The following is a 23,105-nucleotide window of genomic DNA, read 5'->3' on the forward strand; positions in this document are numbered from 1 at the left end:
ATAGGATCAACATAGGATCTAATATCAGCATGCAAACATACATAGCGGTAGCGCCATGGTGTACTACTTCTTTTAAAATATTATAATATGAGGAATATTTGCCCAAATACATTATATTACGGGTAATTACATAACTAATAACTATTCTCCCTACTTTCTTCACTTACACAAGATCTTATGAGGATGAACAAAACTATATAAAAGAACATTAATCTTGTGTTTCTCTATACTAATATAATGTTATCGTTTGTACTAAAAAAAAAAGTTATCGCTTCATGCATATCCATAGAAAAATAAAAATAAAAACATTTTACATATGTGATCTTTTATCTCATGAAACACCATACTAATAAATTAATTTATTATTTTCTACATTTAATCATTTACTTTCACAATTTTATAATTTTGGGGCCTATGCAGATAAAGGAAGTGAGCTATATTTTCCTTGTTTTTTGTGACAACAAATTTGTATTTTTTTTCATATAATTTCGGGGGAAAATAAGAAAAGATCAAATTTTGTAGAAAACGACACTGTTCCTCTGTAGCCGCCGGGAACTGAATTCCTCATTCAAAATCAATTTACGCGTACTTTTCTTTGCCTTTATCGTTTCAAATTTCAGCCGTCCAATTTCCCCTAGGTCAAGTCAGATCCAGTGTCACCCGTACACGTGTACCCATCAACCGGACCCTCAACTCTTTCTGTACTCTAATTAGCGCCAAATTCCACTCGTGTCGCTTTCCCAGAATGAAACCTAAGCCCTCCCGAATCCAACGGCCGTCTTCATCTCCTCATTCTTCTATCCAATCTCAACCGTTTGACCAATATTTCAATCTAGACCGTTGGATCACCAATCACTATCATCTAGCCCTCCATTATTTAGGAAATTCAATTTCAAAAAAACATCGAGAGGGAGAGAAAGAGAAAAAGAAAACCAAAAGCGAGAGCTGCTCTATCTTCTTCCCCAAATCTTCCGATTCGGTTCAGTCTCTACCGCTCTCTGATCCAATTCGAGATTTACAGTAGCTTTAAATTAAGCTATTTCAACAAATTTTACACCATTTTTTTAATTTTATTTTTCAAAATAGTATGGTTGCATTTCTAGTAATGGAAACCGCCGCCAAATCACCGTCGGTGCGTAACCGTCTCCGATGACGACTTGAGCTCCGAAACGGCATCGTTTCGTTGTTACCAATGGCATGCAAAGTGCAATTATTTTTCACGATTTTGAGCATTTGTTTCGGAAATTAAATGTGGATTTCGAGGCTGATTGTGCATGTTTGCGTTTGAATTTATTGGAGATTAATGGAGCAGAGCGAAACGGTCTCCCAAATCGCACCGAAGAAATTGGCGAGGCAATTAGATTTCACGACGGTGTGTCGAGCGTCGGCGAACGCGGCGTTGCCGGAGGTGCAGCTACAGCTACAGCTACAGTCACCGTCACAGGCGCAGCTGTCACAAAACTCACCGGCAAAATCGCACGTGCATTTGCAGTTACAGTCGCCACTGCCGCCGCCGGTACCGCAGTCACCGAAACAGCTAACACCGCCACCAGCGATTCCACAGTTTCCGGCTAGGCCGAGTCCCGCGCCGGCGGCGAACGCTCGGATTCAGCACCCGGTGCACAAGCTTTCGATCTCGACATTGCAAACGAGGTAATTTTTATGCAATTTCAGTTAAACTTTTGAACTAAGCTTTATGTTATTGTTGTGGTAGGAAAATTGTACTAAATAGGTATGGTGTGTTTGAATGGCAAATGTGGTTGCTTAGGGAGTGTGTATTTTACATTTATGAGCCAATATGCTAATTTTCAGATATACTGGTATTATTCATGCACATTAATAACTTAACCGAAAAAAGGAGTGAAAATCAACTATCTTAATCTTAGAGACGTGACACTTTTGACATTTTATTTGATGTTCTTATTAGGTCTGTATGATTTAATGCCCAAGCTTGTCTATCTTTTTCTAATTATGTTCAAGCTGGGACGGATTTTGTATCAATAATGTCCGGCATTTACGTTGATAATCTTTGACAACACGTCGATATATTTTGCTGTTGACATGTTTTCTATTGCGTTATCAACACCATATTGACAGTCCAGACGTCCTGCAGAGAGAAGAACTGTGTTTAAGCCCCTAGATTATGATATCTGTTGTATTATGTTCTTCTTGACCTTTGTATGCATGTGTTTCTCCTCAGTAAACAAGAGTCTCCTATATCACGGCAACGTGGCGATGGAAAAGACGCCACTCCTAAGAAGCAGAAGCAATGTAATTGTAAAAACTCTCGGTGCCTGAAGTTGTAAGGACATCTTTACTTCCTCCTCTTTATAAGTTTTAGCACCAGAGGGCTCCAATTTATGATTTTTTTGGGATCTTGTGAATGTGAACTTAGATACATGACAACTCCTTGTGTATGATTTCTTAACTTCGCATCTGGAGAATGAAGGAAATGTTACAGATATTCACACTTTTCGTCCTGAACACTTCTGCTCACCTTTGCATATCTTGTCAACTCTGTTTTGGAGTAAAACCTTGAAATTCATTGTAATTATTTAATGTAGCGTTTCTACCAGCATATTTATCCGAGTGATAGTGTCTTTTTAGTATCTTAATTTGTGTAAATATTTTAGATTATGACTAATTATGTGACACATCATCTCTTCTGTTTCTCCCACATTCTTTTTACTACCTAGAGTCAAAATTTGATCATTTTGTAGGTACTGTGAGTGCTTTGCAGCTGGAATTTATTGTGAAGGCTGCAACTGCTCGAATTGTCACAATAATGTGGACAATGAAGCTGCTAGGCAGGAGGCAGTTGGATTAATTTTAGAACGTAATCCAAATGCTTTCAGACCAAAGATTGCTAGCAGCCCACAAGAATCTCGTGATGGTAGGGTATGTAATCTGATTCATTGAAAACTTCATCTGTGCCCTTGCATTTACTAAGTTCTTATACTTAATTCATTCTAGTACAGAGAGAAGCAGGAACAAGGAGGTGCAAGCATTGTATATACTTAATATCTTTTAGTAGACTTATTAGTGTTTTTGGGTTAAGCATATTGCATTTGGAAATTCAGCTCAGCGTGCATTAATAATTTCTTAGAAAAAATTCAGGAAGATGCTGGTGAAATTCAAGCACCTGGAAAGCACAATAAAGGATGTCATTGCAGGAAATCAGGGTGCCTCAAGAAATATTGTGAGTGCTTCCAGGCCAATATTCTATGCTCTGAAAATTGTAAATGCATGGGCTGCAAGAACTTTGAAGGAAGTGAAGAAAGAAGAGCTCTCCATCATGAAGACCACAATACCGTGGCCTACATGCAGCAGGCTAATGCAGCCATCAGTGGGGCCATTGGATCCTCTGGTTATGGGACCCCTCTGGTGTCCAGAAAAAGAAAGAGCTACGAACTCTATTTTGGTGCTACAAATCAAACAACTCATCCAATTAAACAACCTCAACAGGTACATTTTTCTTCAATTACTCAAAATGTAATTTAAACTTTCAACTGGTTTGACTATAGAATGTGCACTTGTGTGTTAGGCCTATCTTGATAAATTGTTTGTGTCAGGCTTAAAAGATTCCTGTATTGCCTTAATACTTGAATGGCCATAAACACTTTCTTTTCTAGCTCATGAAGGCTATGATCATTATTATACAAAAAAGGATTTATTGAATAGTACAATTCCTTAAAGATTAAATTTGGATTCAGTTCGTTATTTTTTCTTCCTTGAATTTTCAGTCCCTCTATTTCTCAAGCTAGCAGGCATCATAGTAACTTTATTATTTAATTGACTTAAAACAGGAAAATCATCTAAGACCTCCTATGGCCTCGTCTTCTCTGTCATCTGTTCCAACTTGTCGCACTGCTAATGCAGCAGTATCAAGATCTTCAAAATCCACATACAGGTGTCTTAATTTTCTTAACATAGTTATATTGAAACTTTTTCTTTATTTTTCCTTCAAAATATAATAATCTTTGCGTTTAATGACTGAAGATCTCCATTGGCGGATATTATCCAATCAAAGAACATAAAGGATTTGTGCTCACGTCTGGTTGTAGTTTCAGGAGCAGCTGCAGAGGCACTTGCAGGTTTTGGTTATATACAGAAGTCAATTAAATTTCTCTTTTCTCTTCGTGATACGTTTGCACCTTATTTCACTGTTAAGATTTTAGCTCTCTTTTTCTGTATTTAAGGCATTTTAAGGGACACTTTAAGCTAGAACCCCACAGGCTTCGGAAGTATGTGGATTTACAATTGGGTCGTCGCCAAGTGACAAATTTTTAGCTAATTAGTTGACTGAAACGGCTATATTTCATTTCAGGCATGTAACTCTATTTTGTTTATTTTCAACTAAAACTGCCTTACTTTAGTTTTTAAAGGAAAATAACAATAGGCTGTTTTTAAAGTGTCTAGCAAGTAACTCATGGTCATTGACCCAAATCAAGTATATTCTGTTCTCTTGTATTTTCATTGGGCCATTTCCCCTTGGACTTCCATTTCTTTCAGATTAATTAATAGATTTCTGATTTCATTTTGATTTCCCTGTGGAGGGAAACTTACCATTTAGCTGGTACCCAAAGCAATATGTATAAGCATTTAAATGATCTCTTTTTTCACTGATCTTAGCATGTTAATAATTCCCACTTGAGTTGCTAGAGTGGCAGTTAGATATTTTTGTCTTTTAAATATGTGATTCGGTTTTGAATTTGCTAATTTAACATGTACAGGAAATAGGCACAGAGAGACAATTGATAAGTCCAGTACCAATTTATCCACTCAAGAGGGGAAAGAAGGTAAAAAGGAACATGATATTCAAAATTCTGTGCATGATGACCATTTAGGAGTGAACGAAGCAGATAGAGATGAGAGCAACTATTCTGGATTAAATGGAGGTGATGTGCAAAATAGCAGGCCAATGTCCCCTGGAACACTTGCCCTGATGTGTGATGAACAAGATAAGATGTTTATGGCAGCTGGATTGCCAAATGGTGTGGGAAGTAGTAGTCCAAGCATGACTCAGAAGTCAACTCAGGAAATAGGATGCACAGAGGTTTATGCGGAACAGGAAAGGCTTGTACTGACCGGGTTCAGGGATTTCCTTAACCATCTTATTACTCGAGGGAGCATAAAAGGTGAGCTTCTTCAAGTTCCGGTTCTAATCTCATAATTGTCAAAAACTAATGTTTGAGGGGGGGGGGGGTGGTTCTTGATTACAAAAGATTCATCCTAATCAAAATGTCCGTCTGCATTGTGAATATTGTTGAGAATTTGATTCCAGCCCACATAACAAAATTTTCCATATGAGAACACCCACTAAGGGGGATCAGTCGGCAGTTTGATTAAACTTTTGTATGAAAACATGGAAAGCATTGTGATAACTTGGATGATCTGTTACTATAATAAGTGGACTGTAGTTCTCAAATGAATCTTTATTTTTAGTCATGATATGAAAGGGATTCCATTATTTTGAATTCCCCACATCCACATCAAATCCAGAATCGAATTTTCCCATAATGTCTGTATCTGTTTCTTCTTTTCCTTGTAAGATTTCTGCACAGCTAAGCCCCATAATTTTCAATTTGAAATGTTATAATGACCCCATATCAAAACTTATTGTGACCCGTCTTTCTAGCGCTATCAAAACTTTAGATATGGTGATAGGGAATCCTGGGGATCTATTTTGCGACCTTGATTGATTTTGTGTGCAATTCATCCATCCAGTTAGCCTAACAAGAAAGAGTCCTTTGTCTTTCACTTTGCAGAAACAATGTGTTCTCCCCAAGCCAAAAGAGAGAGGGTAAGCCAAAAAGAACCTGTGCAGGGTGGAACTGCAAAACCTAGCCCCGAACCCAGGTGCCAGAAAGAGGCATACAGCAACGGCGTTGCAAAATCTCCTGTTTCAGCAAACGGTAAAATGCTTCAGCCAGTAACGATGCTTCATCCGGTAGCAACGGTCACTTCTGGTGACAATGATCTGTCTCTAAAGGTCGGATTGCCTATTGAAAAATAGTACTGGGAAATAAAATCAAATATTGAGAGAGTTGTAACTTAGGATAGAAGTAGTTAAAATGCTTACCACCATGCCTCATTTGAGGCATCTTGGTATGATTTCCTGCCACATCAGTTGGTCTTAGGTCTTCTTTCCCTAAGAAACATCATTGAGAGAAACTAATAAGAGCTAGACCCCTTTTGTCCTAGCATAAATTAATTCTCGAAATAGTTTTTGTTTTGAATTTTCTTATGCATTATGTGCTGCTCTAAGATAAAGTAAATATTTATGTTTTCCAGTTAATTTAAAATTTGCTTAATTTATAGTGTTCTGTTGTAACGTGTCCATGAAGGCACTTTTCCAAAAAGTCCATGAAAGCGCACTTCGAAAAAGCGAAGGCAGTCCCATGCCAAGAGCACAAGCTTACAATACAAGATGGTATTGGTGGAGCTTCCTTGCATCTTCCTTCATTGGTCTTTTAATTTCTGATCGATGTCTGAATGTTGCTTCCTACTACTTTCGTTTTTTTGGTTGAGTTTGATTCAAACAAATTTGTTTCCATTATGATTGAACAACACAATGAGACAGACACCTGAACCCAATCCTTAAAGATGACCCCCTTGAATAGAATAACAAAAGTTCTGTTTGGTTGCTCGGAAATTTCAGCAAATGGATGTAATATGTGCTTCACCAGTTATTCTCTGAACACGACAAGGTGTTGAGAAAATCTCATTTCTACTTTGTTTTAGGGTATAAAATTGCCATTTAGAGCTTAAACTTTAGTATTCTAATCTCGGTTTGATTAATCGCTTTGATTGTTTTAAGTCTCAGCCAAAGATTAAAAAGTTAAAGCCTATAATCAAAGCTCCAAATGGTCATTGTATACCTTATACAATCAACTATATCCATAAATAAATGAGATCAAAATTGAATAAAATTATGTAAAAATGAGGTGTTCACCGCGTTCCCTAAATGGTCACCCGTTCGAATCCCAAGGAAAGTGCCCCCCTTCCCAATCGCTGTAATTTGAAGGAAAAAAAAATGTTTTGTCCGACCAAAAAAAAAAAACCCTAGTAGGTTTCAGTCTTATCCAACAAAATCATCATCCAATAAAATATTTCCCAAGCCTAATTCTTAAACGAAAATTAATGTGAGGCTAACTCATGCACAAGTTTATCCAAAATTAAACAACAATAGAAAATCTTTTTACGCAAGCAAACCACTCCAACCTCATCTGCTCATATTTTCTCAGGCGCCAAACAGGTGGTAAAGAAAAAGCACAACCCACCCTGTGCCAATATAATCAAACCATCGCCATCCAAAAAGGCCCTCATAATTTGTATTTATTACTTTATCGTGCCATTGTGTGGAAAACGCATCATCATCATGCATCGCTCTCTCCTTAATGCTCATCAACCACCCATGAGCTTCACCCTCACATCCCGCAACTCCAATTCGCCAAGAACCGTACTCTCACACGTGGCACATACTATGGCGCACACTTGTCCACGATCGCTACCTACCTCTGCGCCAAAACTGTCCTATAAATACCGGTCATCGTCCCAGACCAGAAGCGTATCCGATTCCACTGAGACTGCAATGAGCCCAGCAATGGAGGAAGCTCTCGACGACGTCCAGAAGCTTCGGGATGAGTTCCTGAAAGTCCTGCGTAGCAGACGATCGGGCGAAGGTGAGTGAATTTTGAAACTTTCTGAAACTTTCTTGCTTTTCCTGTTTGGTTACTGTGAAAGTTTGGGAAAACAGAGGAAAAGGTTGAATTGCTTTCTTTCAGTATAGCTCATTGGTGCTGCTCACCACCCTTGTTATAGTGTAGAATCACCATTTCGTTCTAAGGCTGCCAAGTGTTATGTAAATTAACCATAGTTAAGCTATTAGAGATTAATTAATTATAATTAATTATATCTTAGTGAGGAGAGAGAAAGAGTAATTTAACATTAAAAAAAAATTAATACAATTTTCTGCAGTAACCAAAATTACCCTACCGTAGTCTTCTTCTTCCACCGTTCCACAAAGCGGGAAGCCATGGCAGCTACGTTGTTATCCATGAGTAACACAGTCACTGATGCGTACAGCGTGCCAAAATATTCCATTACAAAGAAGTTATATGTGGTTGGTTTCTATAATAAGGTCTTTGCTTTTGTCTGTCTCCTTATTATGAGTAATTATTAATTTTTAAAAGCTACCCATCATATGGTTGGTTTATATAAGACATGACAGCATGGTGCTGCACCATAACCATTGGTGGTGAGCAAAAAATGAACTCTTTTGTTTATGCATACTTGACATGACTGTGTGGGTGACGATGGATGTTTGAATTCTTTCAGTTCCGTTATCGGTTGAACCGGCAAAACCAGTGGCTCATCCATTGTTTCAGGAGGCTTCTCCGCCAACTTTCAGTGAGGTTCAAATCTGACTACAATGTTATGTGTTGGAAGTTGGAACTTGAAAGTTGTGATTGTGATATTCACAGTTATTGAATTTGTGTTGTTGGTTATTATATTTACTAAATTACCAGGCAATGAACGCTTGTCCCAAGGCCAACATCCCCAATTTTAAGGATAAGCTACATGAGGAAAACCTTTACTTAATTACTGAGGTAATTGGAGCTTTGAGCTACATGTATATGGAGTTTGATATGCGCATAATGTTCTTCATATGGTCAATGATAGGAAGGAGAGCAAGGGCGGTTACCCGTGTGGATTTTAAGCATGAAGGAAAACAATACCCAGAAAAGGCCTGCTGTTGTTTTTCTGCATAGTACAAACAAAAACAAAGAGTGGTTAAGACCATTGCTTGAGGTACCTAATCCCCAATGTTCAGTCTTTTTCGACTACAATTTGTTAGAAAGAGGAATTTTCATTATTTGCTTTGTTTTTTGGGTTCTGTTTCAGGCATATGCTTCAAGGGGATATGTAGCAATTGCCATTGATTCTCGCTACCATGGTGAACGTGCCAGCAATATATCCACTTACCGAGATGTGTGTATATTTACACCTTTACTTTGCTTCAATCATGCAATTTTGGTCATGTCAAAGAAATAAGTATTAAATTTTGGCCTATGTGGGTTGCTAAAAGCATAATCTAGATGCTATTTGATTGCACGTGCTGTCACAGAAGTGAGGGCCAAAGTACTGTGACAAAATAACGCATCAGACAAGTACTTATTTTGAGAGTGTGAGTTAGGGTATTGGTGCTGAGTTTCACATGGTTTTCTCATGACAATGTGGACCAATCAAAGATTGAGTCTGGCGTCCTGATTTTATTTAAGTTAGTAAACACTCTTAAGCTTACAGTGATCAGGGGATCTAATTCACATGCAGGCTCTCATATCATCGTGGGAAAAGGGTGATACAATGCCATTCTTATTTGATACGGTAACTTTACTTATCTTGTTGTAAAATACGAGAATTGATAAGTTGAAATGTAGTTAGTGAGATCAGTGGGTTTTGTTTATCTGATGATTTTGTTTCATAACAACATAAATTCCGTTATCGCAGACCTGGGACTTGATAAAATTGGCAGATTATCTAACAACACAGAGGGAGGATGTAGACCATAGTAGGATAGGAATCACTGGTGAATCACTTGGAGGTTTGTGAGACAAAACTTTATAAGAAGGGAACTTGAATATATATTACCTTTCCTGCTGAGCTCATCTTGTTATTTTGTTATGCAGGTATGCATGCATGGTTTGCTGCTGCTGCTGATACCCGCTATGCAGTAGTGGTCCCTATTATTGGTGTTCAGGTGGTGTGTCTAATTTCATTAATTATAATTTTACGCAGTGTGATTGTAATTAACATCCTAGGCAACTATGATTGCAGGGGTTTAGATGGGCCATAGACAATGATAAGTGGCAGGCTCGAGTTGACAGTATAAAACCTGTCTTTGAGGGTAAGATAAGTAGAAAAGTGAATTACATATTAGAACAAGGTGCTTTTGGTTCCACTTCAATGATTAGTTTCGCTCTAAGTTCCTTTCCAATAGTAGCTTTTTTTTTTCCACTCCATTTTGTTAATGTTCACTCTGCATATGATTAAAGAGTAGTGGATTCAAAAGTCCTTTATGTACACATATGTCTGTTATTGGAAATAAAACAATGAAATTGTCTTTTGTTCTGTTCATTTGAAACAAGACCTTCTCTTAGTGCTACTTTTCTTTTAGAGACCGTTTTGTTGTGTTTAATTCTCTGATTCTTTCGTTTTCTTGGTTGTACTGCAGCAGCACAAATTGATCTCGGGAAGACTTCGATTGACAAAGAAGTTGTGGAGAAGGTTATTAGTAACATACTTGACTCTTCAGATATTTGTCTAGATAGTCAGTCTGATTTATACTTTTGTATGACTATTTCCAAATTACAAGGGTAATTGATTGTAAATATGAAGGGATGGCATCTTACAATGTTACTTATCTGACCAGGTCTGGGATAGGATTGCTCCTGGTCTAGCCTCCAAGTTTGATTCTCCTTACACAATTCCTGCTATTGCACCACGCCCTCTGTTGATTGTGAATGGTAAAAATAAAATCCTTTTCTACACTTCAACTACCAATAATGCACATATAGCATGCATGTGTGTGCCTATACATACCACTTATTTCCATATTGGCATGTCCAAATTCTAATACGGAGAAGTATTATATTCTTAAATCTAGAGGCAATACATGACCCCTGAAACTTTCTTCAATTGAATCATCGTGAAGATTGCAGTTTTGTTGGTTGTTAGTGATCATGTAACGTGTTTAATTGGAGTATCGTACAAATTTTTCGAAAAATAATAGGTGCGGAAGATCCTCGATGTCCACTTGCTGGTCTGGAAATCCCCAAGTCAAGAGCATGCAAGGCTTATGAAGATGCGCAGAGTATGCATAACTTTAAGGTATTGGCCTAGCACCATGATAAAATTGCATTTAATGTCTCTGGTTCAGCAGGCTGAATTCTTCTATTTAAACAAGTTATCTATCCATCGGGGAACCCATGAATGTGGAAAGTATGATCACTATTATATCTTCTCTCGTACTTGTTTCTTTGGCATGTCTGGCAGTTTTTCTTTTGGAGATTAAATCGATTTTATGTTTTTCATTGCCTTAAAATCCAGTTGATAGCAGAGCCAGGCATCGGCCACCAAATGACTGCGTTTATGGTAAAAGAAGCCAGCTACTGGTTAGACCAATTTCTCATGCCGTGACACAACGGTTGTTACTATTCTGTTGATTCTCGAGCGATCAAATTCCCAAGTGTTTATATGATTTTAGAACCGATTAGCCATAATAAGAGTTGTAAAGTTATGTGTCGCTCATTGCATCTGAAAATGTAAGAGTTGTTTTTATTTACTCGCTTATGCATGTATTGATTGGTACTAAATAAATCAAAAGAAAAATCCTAGTGTTGTATATGCATGGGTTTGCCCAATGAGGAGCTATGGTCGTACGTATTATTACAACAGCTTTCTAAAAGAAATGTACTTGTCTACACAATTAATTATGATGTATAAATATCCCCAAATAACATGTGTCAAGGTTTACATTATGTGCAAATTCATGAATAAAAGCCAAGACGTCCCAAACAAAGCTAGCACAAAACCCCCCCACTAAAACTGAAGACAGAAACTACAGCACACCAGTTCAGCCTTTCTTGGGCATGGCGGCAAGCTTAGTGTACATTCTTGCCATGGAATAGTACCCCCTGAGATCGCCAGACCGCAGAAGATTGCCTGTGCACAAGCAAAACCAATCCATGAGGAATAACAGTTGCAGTACCTCAACTAAAAAGAACAAAGAGAAGAAAACTGACCGAATTTGGGAAATTAACTCAAAAGTAGCACAGAGTTTAATCCAAATTTGTGAAAGGAAAGAATGAGACCTATTGGTTTGTTTTGAAAATATGCTTTTGTCACAGAAATTTTCATAGAATACATACAATCGGGATTCCACATGAATTTCATCTCCCATGAAACAAATCCATCAATAAGGGCAAAACTGTCTTTGGGGTAATCCAGTCACTGGCCTGAGAAGTGACTACTAAAGACAACTCACAAACCACTGGGGATGGCAAAAAGAAACTGTTGTTGGGGTGCTTGATAGAGGTAAAAATTAATGCTGGACCGCTGTGATTTGAATGTATCACTCCACTCAAGTGGGCCGCTTAGCAGAAAAAGATTGGCTGGACTTTTAAGGGCTTGAGCATCCTCAGAATAAGGATAGCTTGTGGTTTTGAGAATATTTCTTAGCTTAATCATATTTGAGCTTCTAGCACTTAGATGTTCAATGTCAATGCCCAAATCCATAATATGCATGCCAAGTTGCCAACTAACCTGAATCACAGTTCAGTGGGCTATCAGGCTCCGGATGTGCCATTAAAGCAATTATAGCCCTACAAACAGATTGGAGTGTCCAAGCAGGGCTCCATGCATTCTTCAAAATATCAAGGCAAATCTCTCCCGTCTGTAATAGAAAACAACATATAAAAACATGAAGTAAGACTTGATACACATTTGTAGGACTACAGTGAGTGAACATATAGTTTCAACTTTCAATGCTAATTTTCATTTGGTGATGCAATCAGTTGTCAGAGGTCAGTACAACATATCAATTGACCGAATCAAATCTTTAGCATGTTTTGACAGACTATTCATTATCAATTTCAAGAAAAAAGTTTTAAATGAATTTTGGAAACTCTTCTACCTAGGAAGAAAGAGTATGAAAGAGATCAGGTAGTCTCAACTCAATAAACGATAGTACAAACAACCTTTACTCTTAAATATTGGTGTCACTCAGCTCCAATCTACAAAACTTTTCTAATTTCACAATTTCAACCAGACTCCTCAAATTTCCAGTGCTTCATGAAATCTTTGAAAGAAGGAATTCAGGCAGCAGTTCATATTCAGACAGATTAGACATTATCATACATAGCCTTCATACCTTGAAATGCACATTTGGATGGAAAATTTTTGTCAAAAACCTGACTTGTGGAGGTTGCAAAGGATACTGCTCAGGAACTGCGAAAGCAAGCTGGAATACACCGCCTTCAAATGGAGTCTCTGATGGTCCCTACACTCATAATTGGACAAATATGGTCAAATAATATAACATGACAAGTAAGTTTTGTTTGGCTCATGACTGAGCTTACCTTGATGAGAGCAGTCCATTTAAATATGTTTGAGTCATCACAAACTAATTGAATATCTGGATCAGCAACTTTCTCTCGCTGCACCTCTTTGTATTCCTTGAAAAGCCTTGCCCTTGATGCCTGCACAAATCTACTTCTTCAAAATGGTTTCACCATGAGATTAAGATATATATATATATATATGTGCATCATATCAATTTGAGGATACTGTATAATGTAAATACCAGCTAGTCATTAAAGTTACCATTCAAAGAATGTTCACTGCCATAAATGGCATCAGTCTTTTCTAAAAGTAATGCTTGTATTTCATGATTTCATCTTCAGAGTGGGGTATACGTTACAATTCCTCACTATGCAATGCAACACAATACAAGTCATTAAACCTCACCATACACCGTTCCAGGAGGCTTCACTGTCTACTTACTCTCCAAATTCCATCTCTAAGATCTATAGAGCTACAGTTCACAACACAAACCCTGTTTTCTTTTCCTCACACCCACATCCATTCTCCCTCCATTTCTCACCTTGGTACCCTTTTGCCTCATGTTTCAATAGTCCTCCCTCTATCCCAAGTCATCTTCAGCCATAAGGGAGAGTTTCACCACACTTGCACATATTAAACTTTAAATGTATTTTATTTTAAACTAGTAATAAGTTGTTAACTTGGGACCATCATATGCATATATGCTCTAAAGCTAAACAGAAATTGGATAAGCACCCCCAAAAAACCAAAAAACCAAAAAAACCAAAAAAAAGAAAAGCAATCTAATAAATTGTAGCTAACCTGCATATTAGCTGTTGCTTGGAAACTTAAATACAATACTGCACCGCAAAGCCCACTATCTGAGTAGAGTCAGAACCTTTTCTACACACATAAAATCAACAGCAAATAATCAAACAAATGCACTTGTGAATATGAACTTTCACTCTCAGAATGTCAATTTCAGTTGATTGGAAGTTCATTTTCACCAACGCATCCAAATCAAAACCTCTGAAAAACCGAATCAATACGAACTGCTTGAGGTGTGCCAAGGAAAACAGTTTCGAAATTCAGAGATTAAACCGTCATTATATCAGGTGCATAAAATTCAAAACAGCAAAAGTTTCTATTTTTCCGTAAATTCATGGCAGTATTATTCAAACAACCGATTGAAATCGCAGAAGCTGACCTTTAAGGATGAGAAATTGCAGAGCGACTTCGCTTGATCAGGAGAATTGAAGATCGATTATCGATTTCTTTACAAGGGGGGTATGAATTGGATTTGTTATATGGTGCGGGAAAGAGCATATGGAAGGGGAACATTCGCACCAATCATGCGGCGCCACGTTTTCTTTCCCATTATTTGTCACCAAATTGGTTTTTTTTCTCTTTTTTTTGTTCTCACAATCACATGACATGGGTATCAAACCTGCTGAGATGCCTAATCGGCCGATTGAAATTGTAATGGGCGACTCGGTTCGGTTTTCAACATCAGAAAAGTCAAGTGGTCCTGAAAAACAGAACTAAACCGTTCTTATTTAGTTCGGTTGCAATTTTGTCCTCCATAAATCGTTGTAAACCAAACCGAACTGTTCACTTCTTATTTGACAGGAGACGAATCAAACTTGAGATTTCTTTTAATATTGGGAAGAAGAAATAACACTAGACTAAGAGCCGGTTGGTTGACAAAGAAGGTTGTTACTTGCTCCATGTTGGTTATTGATGGCACTCCTCATTTGGCATCATGGTTTTAAAGTGAATATCTTATATTTTATAATAGGAGTATTTTTGCACACCACTTTAATTCAAGGTGTACCATCATCACCCTTCTCAACATTTGACACTTGCCTATTGACATAACCATGGTTGCATAAATACAAAGTAAAGAGTTAACTATGGTTATGCCAAGAGATACGTGTCAAGTGTTGAGAAATGTGGTGAGGGTACATCTTTGATTAAAGTGGTGAGTAGCAAAAATATTTCCATTTTATAATATATCTCTAAAGATTAGATGAGTGAAGTGAAGAAACTAAAGTAAGGAGTCTGTAAAAGCATTTACTTCTACATCCGATGTTCTAGATTTGATTCTCCCCTTCCCAATATCGCTCGTATAAAAAATGGGAGGTGATTTTCCCACTCCTATTTTCTCCACTTACACTCATTTTTGCTTTTTAATACTTTTTAATTAATCTTAATCTTTTTTTTTCTTTTTCCAACTCTATCCTCCATTAAAGTTTTAATAACTGAAATTAAGAAAAGTTAAATAAAACCAAAAACCAAAAAACCCCAGGCCCACCCAATTAATCCTGACGCCATTCCCAAGCAATCACCAACCCCACCCCCACTCCTGAAAATTTCTAAGAGCATCTCCAACCAAAATGTCAATTCCAACGTGGCAAGTTTTAACCCCAAAAATAGACATTTTAAGCCTTCCAACCGTGATGCCAAATCCTAGCTAGATTGACGTCCTTCACTTTTGCTGTCAAAAATGACAGCCCACATGTTGAGACGTCTTTTACTTTTTTTTATTATTTTAATGCCGGGCCCGCTTCCTTTTCTCCTCTTCCATGTACAGTTTTCAACCCTATTTAATATTTTACTCTTAAATACCGAGCCCTCTTGCCTTTAAAAATAATAAAATAAAATGTATATTTGACATCTCGGTTGGATAAAGAGTTTTACAATATGTCAAATTGCCACATCAGCCATCAAATTTAAATTTGATGTTTGGTATTTGACATCTCCCTTGGAGATGCTCTAATTAATATACGATGATCACAACTAAAGAAGCAACAACTTGTAGGTAAAATATTGCGGTATAAAAACGCGGCACAAAACTAAAAATGACAAACGAGTCTTGAAACTACAATTCACGGCCACCTAAGAACAAAATGCAAGTCAAGAAAGTCCACAAAAACGAAGAGAAATATGGTTGGAGAGTAAAAGTAAAAGCAAATCTCATAAATTCAATCTAAATCACATGGAGGTCTCCCATTTTTATCGGGTTTTTTCTACAAAGAATGTACATGATCCCAATGCCATACAAGCACAAACCCAGATATGGAGCCAACAGCTCAAGGAAAAAATTATATATATTGAGAAAAGACCAAAGATGAAAGAAAAAAAGAGAAGAAAGAAAGAAAAAAAAATTAAGTTGGTCAAAATAAAGAAAAGTGAAAAGACAGGAAACCAATAATAACTTCAGATGCTACCGGCTGCACCAGAGGTGGGTTTAGTTGGCTTGAGTTTTGCAAAGTCAACAAGGTCTCCAAATAGCTTGTCCTCTGGTCTGGATGGCTTGCTGGGCGTAACATAAGATGGAGCGGAAACCTGGTACGAGTTTTTCATACCATTATCATCTCTAACAGAAAGACCATACATTTGCTGCTGAAGGGCATATGCTTGTTGTTGCTGCTGAAGGGCATACTGTTGCTGTTGCTGAAGTGCAAACGCTTGTTGATGTTGCTGTTGCTGAAGGGCATACGCTTGATGCTGCTGCTGCTGCTGCTGCTGTTGCTGATCGTAGCCATAGGGGACCATTTGATTACCATACATTTGTTGAGGATACATAGATGTCATCTGGCCTGCTTGAATAGCCTGCGGAGTCATACCCGTATATGGCCCTTGGACTGGTTGAGCGGGCAAACCCAAATGACTGCTTGGACCAACCTGGTTGTTGATTGCTGACAAATGGGTGGTCGTAATTGGCTGGATGTACATACCCACTACCTGGTCACTCCCTGTCAGTTGAGGTCCCTGGGGATTGAAACCACCCTGCCCATGTGTGACCACCACCTTGGTAGTAACTTGCACTGGTGGTTGAGGGTATCGAGGACCTGCGACTGGGATACCATCATCTGTTGACTGAGCTTCCCAGGGAGGTGGTGGTAATGATCCACTAGTTGGTGAACCTGCCCAACCATGTGAAGTGTTAGAGGCTACAATATTCTAAGAGCATAAAACGCATAAACATTCTTCATGGTTAATGCAATCACCAATAGCAAGCACATCACTTGCACTAGTCAGGAGAGATTGAAAGATTACACTTCAGTCTTGTAATTAAATAGAAGACTAATAAAATGACTAGGGCAAAAGAACGGATAAAGAAATCAAAACACAGTGATGTGTCATGCCATGATTGCATCTTCTTATACGCAAAAGAATGTAAATGCAATGCGAGACTGAAAAGCTTATTGAAAAGTGCACCGTAGCCTGGTGAAGGTGGCTGCTGCGACTGCACAACCTGACCATTCCAGGCAGGACCAGCACCTTGTGTGTACTGTGACTGTTCATACTGAGGGGCCCCCATGTTTGGGGCACTTCCATTTGAGTAAAAACCTCCTTGTGAAGCTTGAAAATTCTGCTGCTGTTGGAATTGGGGGGGTGAAGGATTGATTTGGCTAGCTACATTAACAGAATTTGGAGCATTGTCACTGCCAAACATGTCCATGAGAGCAAGGGCATTCTGCTGAGATACAGGAGTGATTGGCTGTTGACCACTCACAGGAACAAGAGCCAGTGAATCTGCCTTTGGTGAGCCAAAGTCATCACCGCTAAGAAGATCCATCTTGGGATCAACCTTTGTTGTAGGAGTTGGACCATTAGTAGCTGGAGGTGCAGTAAGCAATAACTGATTAAGTGGATTAGACCCTGCACCTGCACTTGAGGTAGATCTGCAAAAAAATTACCGGCATTACTAGTTGCTATGGTTACACAAACGCTGGATTACTAGGTTCTATGGTCATTGGCATTACTAATCTGTTCAGAATGTGCTTAAAACCCTAATTACCTCCCATCTAGCTGTTTTTTGTCATTTCCAGTGTCAACTAGAGGACCACCAACATCTACAAGTGCTCCAGAAGGTCCCGACTTGGGTTTATCTGGCTGAACTGGATTTCCTGAAGCAATGGCTTCATGCTTGGCTAGAAGACGTTGCAAATCATCATTCAGCGCTAGTCCTTGACACAAAAGTGATTCATCCCTGACATAAACTTTTGATAAGTAAAGAAATAGGCAAAACTCACCATGGTGGTTAATTAATAAAGAAAACAAACACAGAACCCATCCTCGCAATGTTTCATTAAGCTCTACCATGCAAGCTAATCTCATATGGCTCCTATTAAAGTTCAACCCTCGTCTTTGCCTGCATAGAACCTTTACCTTTTTTTTAGTTGGGTTGGGGCATTATGCCTAAACTTGTCTGTTCTCAGCATAACATATCTGAATAATGTTCTGTTTCTCAATATAACATATCCTCATAATGTTTCGTAGATGATAGAACTATATCATCCGCTCAAGGATATTTTATATTTATTCTGAAAAGACTCAAGAATGAGAATGGGATTCCATGCAGAATGCAGTAAGTGTGGTATTTGTCCCTTCCAACTTTCAACTACCCGCAGTCATCAATTATCCAACTATACATCTATTGATATTGTCCATTAAAGGGAATAAATGGTCAGTCATCTAGGAAGCTGGCTTGAAACTTATATGTTGTGTTGCAGTTTTCAATTTAAAACAACAAGAAATAAGTGAAATAACTCGTCTTTAGAATTCAACTTCCATTGGATATTACATATATATTTTCTGAAAGGTTAGTGGGGAAAGAAGTTCGTGTCCTTACGAAGTCGAGTTAACAAGGTGTACCACTCTCTGCTTATATGTACGACACTGCTCAACCAAATCAACAATAACCTCCTGCCTAAGCCCCTGCAGATTGAAAAAAATAAATTTGAGCAACATGCAAATGGAGATTAAGTTGAGAATTGCAAAAGATGCTAAAATGAGGTTCAAATCTAGAACCGTACAAATTTAAACGTTAAAAGTATCTCTATTATCAGATTATTAAACCTATCAAACTAAAACAGACCCTTTTTGTGTAGTTATAGCAAGTCACTCAGAACAACCTTGGGCATGAACTACCAAACTACCCTTGTACATTTCTTGATATGAGCTTAAAATTTTGATAATGCCACTTAATACATCTCTAGTCAACTGTTCTAAACGAGCTACACAGTTTTCTGCCTCGCCTCCTCTGCATGAATTATTCTTGCCTCAAGGCGTGTTCCCCTAATAATATTTCAAGTCTTCATCCAATTCCAGAAAATCTACAAAACCTCTTCAATCCTACTAATTCTTCAATGATAATTCAAGCATCCTCCTCAATGCCGCATTTCCTCATAGTACAGATCCAAGTAGATTCAGCTAAGTAGGGCTTTCCTATATAGATATGATACACTCGCGGGTAACAACAGACTAGTTCGATTTTGACCTATCAATACTTTAACTTTCCGAATCCATATCTTGAGGAACTAATGTCATAAGATGTTGATACACCTGTTTTCCCATTTCAGTAAGTACTTCACATTGGTTTTGACAGGTAAAATAGCATTTTAGTGGCATTCTCTATGACACCAAAGGAACTTAGAGTGTTTTTTCCTTTTTAAGCATTGTATTAACTAAATGTATCAATCAACACAGAAAATGGCACATACTATTACTTCAGTATTTAAAATTTCATCACTAATGAATATCACATTGTAATAGTATTTTCTTCATCTAAATTGAGAGATATACCTCTTTGTTCCCAGGATCAATTGCACTTAGCATTTCCGCCAAGACATCCATAATACCCCGTGCATTCTGAATTTCTGTCAAGCTATAAAATAAAAATAAAAACTCTAAATTAAAAAACGAGAAAAGAATAGATGTTATGCAATAGTTCAACCATCTGTACATTATAAAGAAAAATAGCAGTTTCCTGCTAACTCTCATTTTGACTACTGTTGTCCTTGGAACCTCCAACTATTACATTTCTTAAGACGAACATTCAGAGTAGAATGGGAAAATCCCAGTCTGCAACTTTAATCAGCCCACTAGGAAATAAGTATCATCTAAAGTCAGCTAAACTGCTTTACTAATAGAAAATTTATGCTTCAATCCAGAACAAAAGAGCAGCTACATATGCACCTTAAGGTTGGGAACTCGGCTTCTGCAGAAGGCTCAGCTGCATCTTTTGGAAAATCTGGATTTTGCAAATTCTGAGGAAATGATGTCAATGGTTGTGTCTGGGGTGGCGTGAATACAGGCGGCGCAGCTGAGTCAGATCTTTGAGGGAATACTGCTCCAGCACGCTGAATAAAATAAATGATTAGACTCAGAGAATGTTGGAGAAAAAAGCACTACAACAGAATATAATCAAGGAAATAAAAAATTCCATACTGATTATGTTTATATAAATGCTTCTCATATTTTGGTCTAACAATGAAGCTGTTCTATTAATTGGGATGCTTGAAGAGAGATTTTCTTTATGAACATACCAACAATTCCTGATACGCAGCATAATATTGTGGATATCTTGCTCTTGGCCCTCCAAAAGCTTCTTGCCAAGTATCTATCAGGATCAGTATCTTCTCTTTAACATGATAGTCCGGCTACAATTTGCATCATAAATACTATAAGAAAATTTCAACAAAAGTGATTAATGTATAGCATTAAGAGGTGATCAGATCATTTGAGGGACATATATACCTTCTTTTTTACTATTTTTACCATCTCATGGAGGAGGTCTTTCTCTGCTACATGCATATGAACAATGTCTCCACAATTCTTTATTATTGTTTCCAACAGCTAGCATGTAGCGAACAGACCAAAATAAAACCAATTTAGACCTCTGTAATACAAAGTCGTTAAAAAAATGACAAAAGATGTGACTATATCAATGGCATCTACTGCAGACAGAAATTTAACATACAATCTCAGTCAGATTTCCAGTATACACGCCAACTAGTTCTTTTATGCATCTAACTTTTGAATCCACCAACTTTCTAGAATGTTGGATGTAAGCCATTCATTTCTTTCCACTTCTATAAACTGAGTATCACGCATAAACATGTGAGAGTGATTCACATCGGGACCAAGTCCATACTAAGTAAGTAAATTCACTGTGTTCACAGCTTACAAAAATGTCACCCTATTTGTTCCATATGAAAGTCGCACTTGTATTAGAAGTTCACTAAGCATACAACAAGAAACGAAGTACGGATATAACAGATTACAAGACCCTTCCGAGACTCAATGATACACATATATACACTCATTGAGTCAGTTTTCCTATAAGCTAAATGAACCACAAGCACAACTCAGCCAGTAAACTCATATCATATCATTCTCCAAAAAAGTAAGCATCTACAGTTGTTAATATTACAGGGCATAATAAATATATGACTGATTTAAAGACAATAACACTAATCAATAGGAGTCCCAGAACCAAAATTTGACCTAAAATTTCTGCTAAAGAAAGGACGAAAGTTTTTATGTACTGCGAAACAACAAGGATGGATAAGTAATTTAATTAAACTGAAACAAGTCCTGTGGAGCTTACTGTAAGTGCAAGAAGTTGAACTTTTGAATTCCTACTTCCAAGGCGCTTCTTTATACCTTTAACAACATCCTTTGCTTGCCTGATATGTGAAAACCATACAGAGAGTTTCAATCTAGGTAATCTAGAACAAAAAGAATCACTTGAGAGGTAGACATGCATCCAGTGGACCGTAACAATAACTAAAATTAGAAGTTGGAGCACCAACGCTTGAAATGCACAAAAGACAAAGAAAAAACATTCTCATTACAAATACATAACTATGTTAATCGTTATATTGTCAAACATTCTCATATCAACACATGTTTTTCTACTTCTATTGTTTGGGCTGTTCTACTTCAATGGTTTGCTTACTTTTCCACGCAAATCATATCACATGGTTACTACCAACCACTTAAGCCATACGAATATGAAAATAGAAAAACACAAAATGACAAGTATTACTAATCCGACGACCAATTGTAAAACATTTAGCTCATTAACACATACGAATCACTTATTATCACTCAAAAACCCCATTAATATGCATCAAATTGCATAACATTGCAGCTGAACAAATCCCAAAAGAACCAAACATCCAAAGCCAAGCATATTGAACCCACCAAATCGCAAAGCTCGAAGCCAGATCCAATTCTTATAAAACAAATTGTAATAAATCGTAGAATTCAAATTTTGTTATTTTCTCTTGTTTGTTCTCACTTTTTATGGGTTTCTATCCTTCAATTCTAGGCTACCAAACACAAATTAACTGTTCGATCAAATTCAACCCCCATCCCTCACTCCCAGTTTGATTTAAATTATACATATAGATGAGGCATAATCACAAACACATCAAAAAGATAGTAAAACTAACAAATGGGGCAGTGATCAAATAAACAAGTAAGAGAGATTATAATCGAGTGCGACGCGTACACAGGGTCGTGGTTGCACATGTCACAGATTTCGATGTTCATGGCCCAATCAGGGCCGATGAGCATGTCGCTCGTAGCGCGTTCCACCATATAATTCACCATTTCTGCTCACCCGAAAGTCGCCCCGATCCGAATACCAGACCCGCCTCCGTTCACCGTGAACTCTTTGCCGCCAAGATCGCAGAGAACTCCAATGATACGACGGAATATTCCGGCGTTTCGCTTTCTCTCTCTAGAACTGTCTCCCTCTGTCTCGCTCTGTTTCTCTCTCGCTCTAAAACTCTTCTCTGTGTGCGAGATCGCTGGCTTCCTCTTTTCTGTTGAGGAACCGATTTTTTTCCCTTTTTCTTTATTTTGTTTTCCGGGGATGGAATTAGAATTGACGGACCAATCACGTAGGGCCACGTATTGGAAGTTCGGAGCCTCGCGTACCGTAGAGAGGTGTACTTCTCCTAGACCGTTTGTTTGGGCTACTTTGTTCATCAACGGTTGACTGTTTTTAATTTCTGTTATCCATGGGGTCACCGACTTTATAATTCAATTATTTTTTACTTTGTTGATAAATGACTTCTTTTTTTTAAAAAAAAAAATTTTATTTTTATGCGGACTTTATATTTGATTCTTAAAATATAAAAGATGGCTAAAGATGATCTGATTATAAAAAAGTGATTAAGGTTGAGGTGTAGTTAGGA

General features: G+C 37.7%; 4 protein-coding genes across 6 annotated transcripts; 2 read left to right on the forward strand and 2 right to left on the reverse strand.

Annotated features, from left to right (window-relative positions):
- Nucleotides 1–894: 894 nt before the first annotated feature.
- Nucleotides 895–6,318, forward strand: LOC110761303 (protein tesmin/TSO1-like CXC 5). The gene is made up of 8 exons (XM_021963751.2): nt 895–1,653; nt 2,201–2,302; nt 2,721–2,898; nt 3,118–3,465; nt 3,807–3,910; nt 4,000–4,094; nt 4,734–5,138; nt 5,769–6,318. The coding sequence occupies exons 1-8, from the start codon at nt 1,304–1,306 to the stop codon at nt 6,014–6,016; spliced, it is 1,830 nt and encodes a 609-aa protein (XP_021819443.1). The 5' UTR covers nt 895–1,303; the 3' UTR covers nt 6,017–6,318.
- Nucleotides 6,319–7,237: 919 nt separating this feature from the next.
- Nucleotides 7,238–11,407, forward strand: LOC110761241 (alpha/beta-Hydrolases superfamily protein). Its single transcript, XM_021963675.2, has 13 exons — nt 7,238–7,685; nt 8,341–8,417; nt 8,532–8,612; nt 8,686–8,814; nt 8,908–8,994; nt 9,337–9,390; nt 9,514–9,607; nt 9,693–9,763; nt 9,841–9,910; nt 10,238–10,290; nt 10,436–10,529; nt 10,796–10,893; nt 11,113–11,407. The coding sequence occupies exons 1-13, from the start codon at nt 7,382–7,384 to the stop codon at nt 11,200–11,202; spliced, it is 1,302 nt and encodes a 433-aa protein (XP_021819367.1). The 5' UTR covers nt 7,238–7,381; the 3' UTR covers nt 11,203–11,407.
- A 10-nt stretch (nt 11,408–11,417) lies between these two features.
- On the reverse strand, nt 11,418–14,488 carry PEX4 (peroxin4). 2 transcript variants are annotated; one of them, XM_021963677.2, is made up of 6 exons: nt 14,312–14,488; nt 13,927–14,002; nt 13,143–13,262; nt 12,935–13,063; nt 12,328–12,457; nt 11,418–11,727 (listed from the first exon to the last, which is right to left on the reverse strand). In XM_021963677.2, exons 2-6 carry the CDS (start codon nt 13,930–13,932, stop codon nt 11,639–11,641), a joined length of 474 nt encoding a protein of 157 aa, XP_021819369.1. In that variant the 5' UTR covers nt 13,933–14,002; nt 14,312–14,488; the 3' UTR covers nt 11,418–11,638. The 2 variants fall into 2 exon arrangements, with proteins under 2 accessions (XP_021819369.1, XP_021819368.1); XM_021963676.2 differs by having other exon boundaries at nt 13,927–14,007; nt 14,312–14,486.
- Nucleotides 14,489–16,062: 1,574 nt separating this feature from the next.
- On the reverse strand, nt 16,063–22,752 carry LOC110761215 (ENTH/VHS/GAT family protein). Of its 2 annotated transcripts, none has more exons than XM_021963641.2 (10): nt 22,415–22,752; nt 21,506–21,584; nt 20,653–20,751; nt 20,442–20,555; nt 20,092–20,255; nt 19,699–19,780; nt 18,746–18,831; nt 17,912–18,103; nt 17,392–17,795; nt 16,063–17,033 (listed from the first exon to the last, which is right to left on the reverse strand). In XM_021963641.2, the coding sequence occupies exons 1-10, from the start codon at nt 22,513–22,515 to the stop codon at nt 16,324–16,326; spliced, it is 2,031 nt and encodes a 676-aa protein (XP_021819333.1). In that variant the 5' UTR covers nt 22,516–22,752; the 3' UTR covers nt 16,063–16,323. The 2 variants fall into 2 exon arrangements, with proteins under 2 accessions (XP_021819333.1, XP_021819332.1); XM_021963640.2 differs by having other exon boundaries at nt 17,329–17,795.
- Nucleotides 22,753–23,105: the final 353 nt, after the last annotated feature.

The sequence above is a fragment of the Prunus avium genome, chromosome 1 (assembly GCF_965620075.1).
Source record: "Prunus avium chromosome 1, drPruAviu1.hap1.1, whole genome shotgun sequence".
NCBI classification, from domain to species: Eukaryota; Viridiplantae; Streptophyta; class Magnoliopsida; order Rosales; family Rosaceae; genus Prunus; species Prunus avium.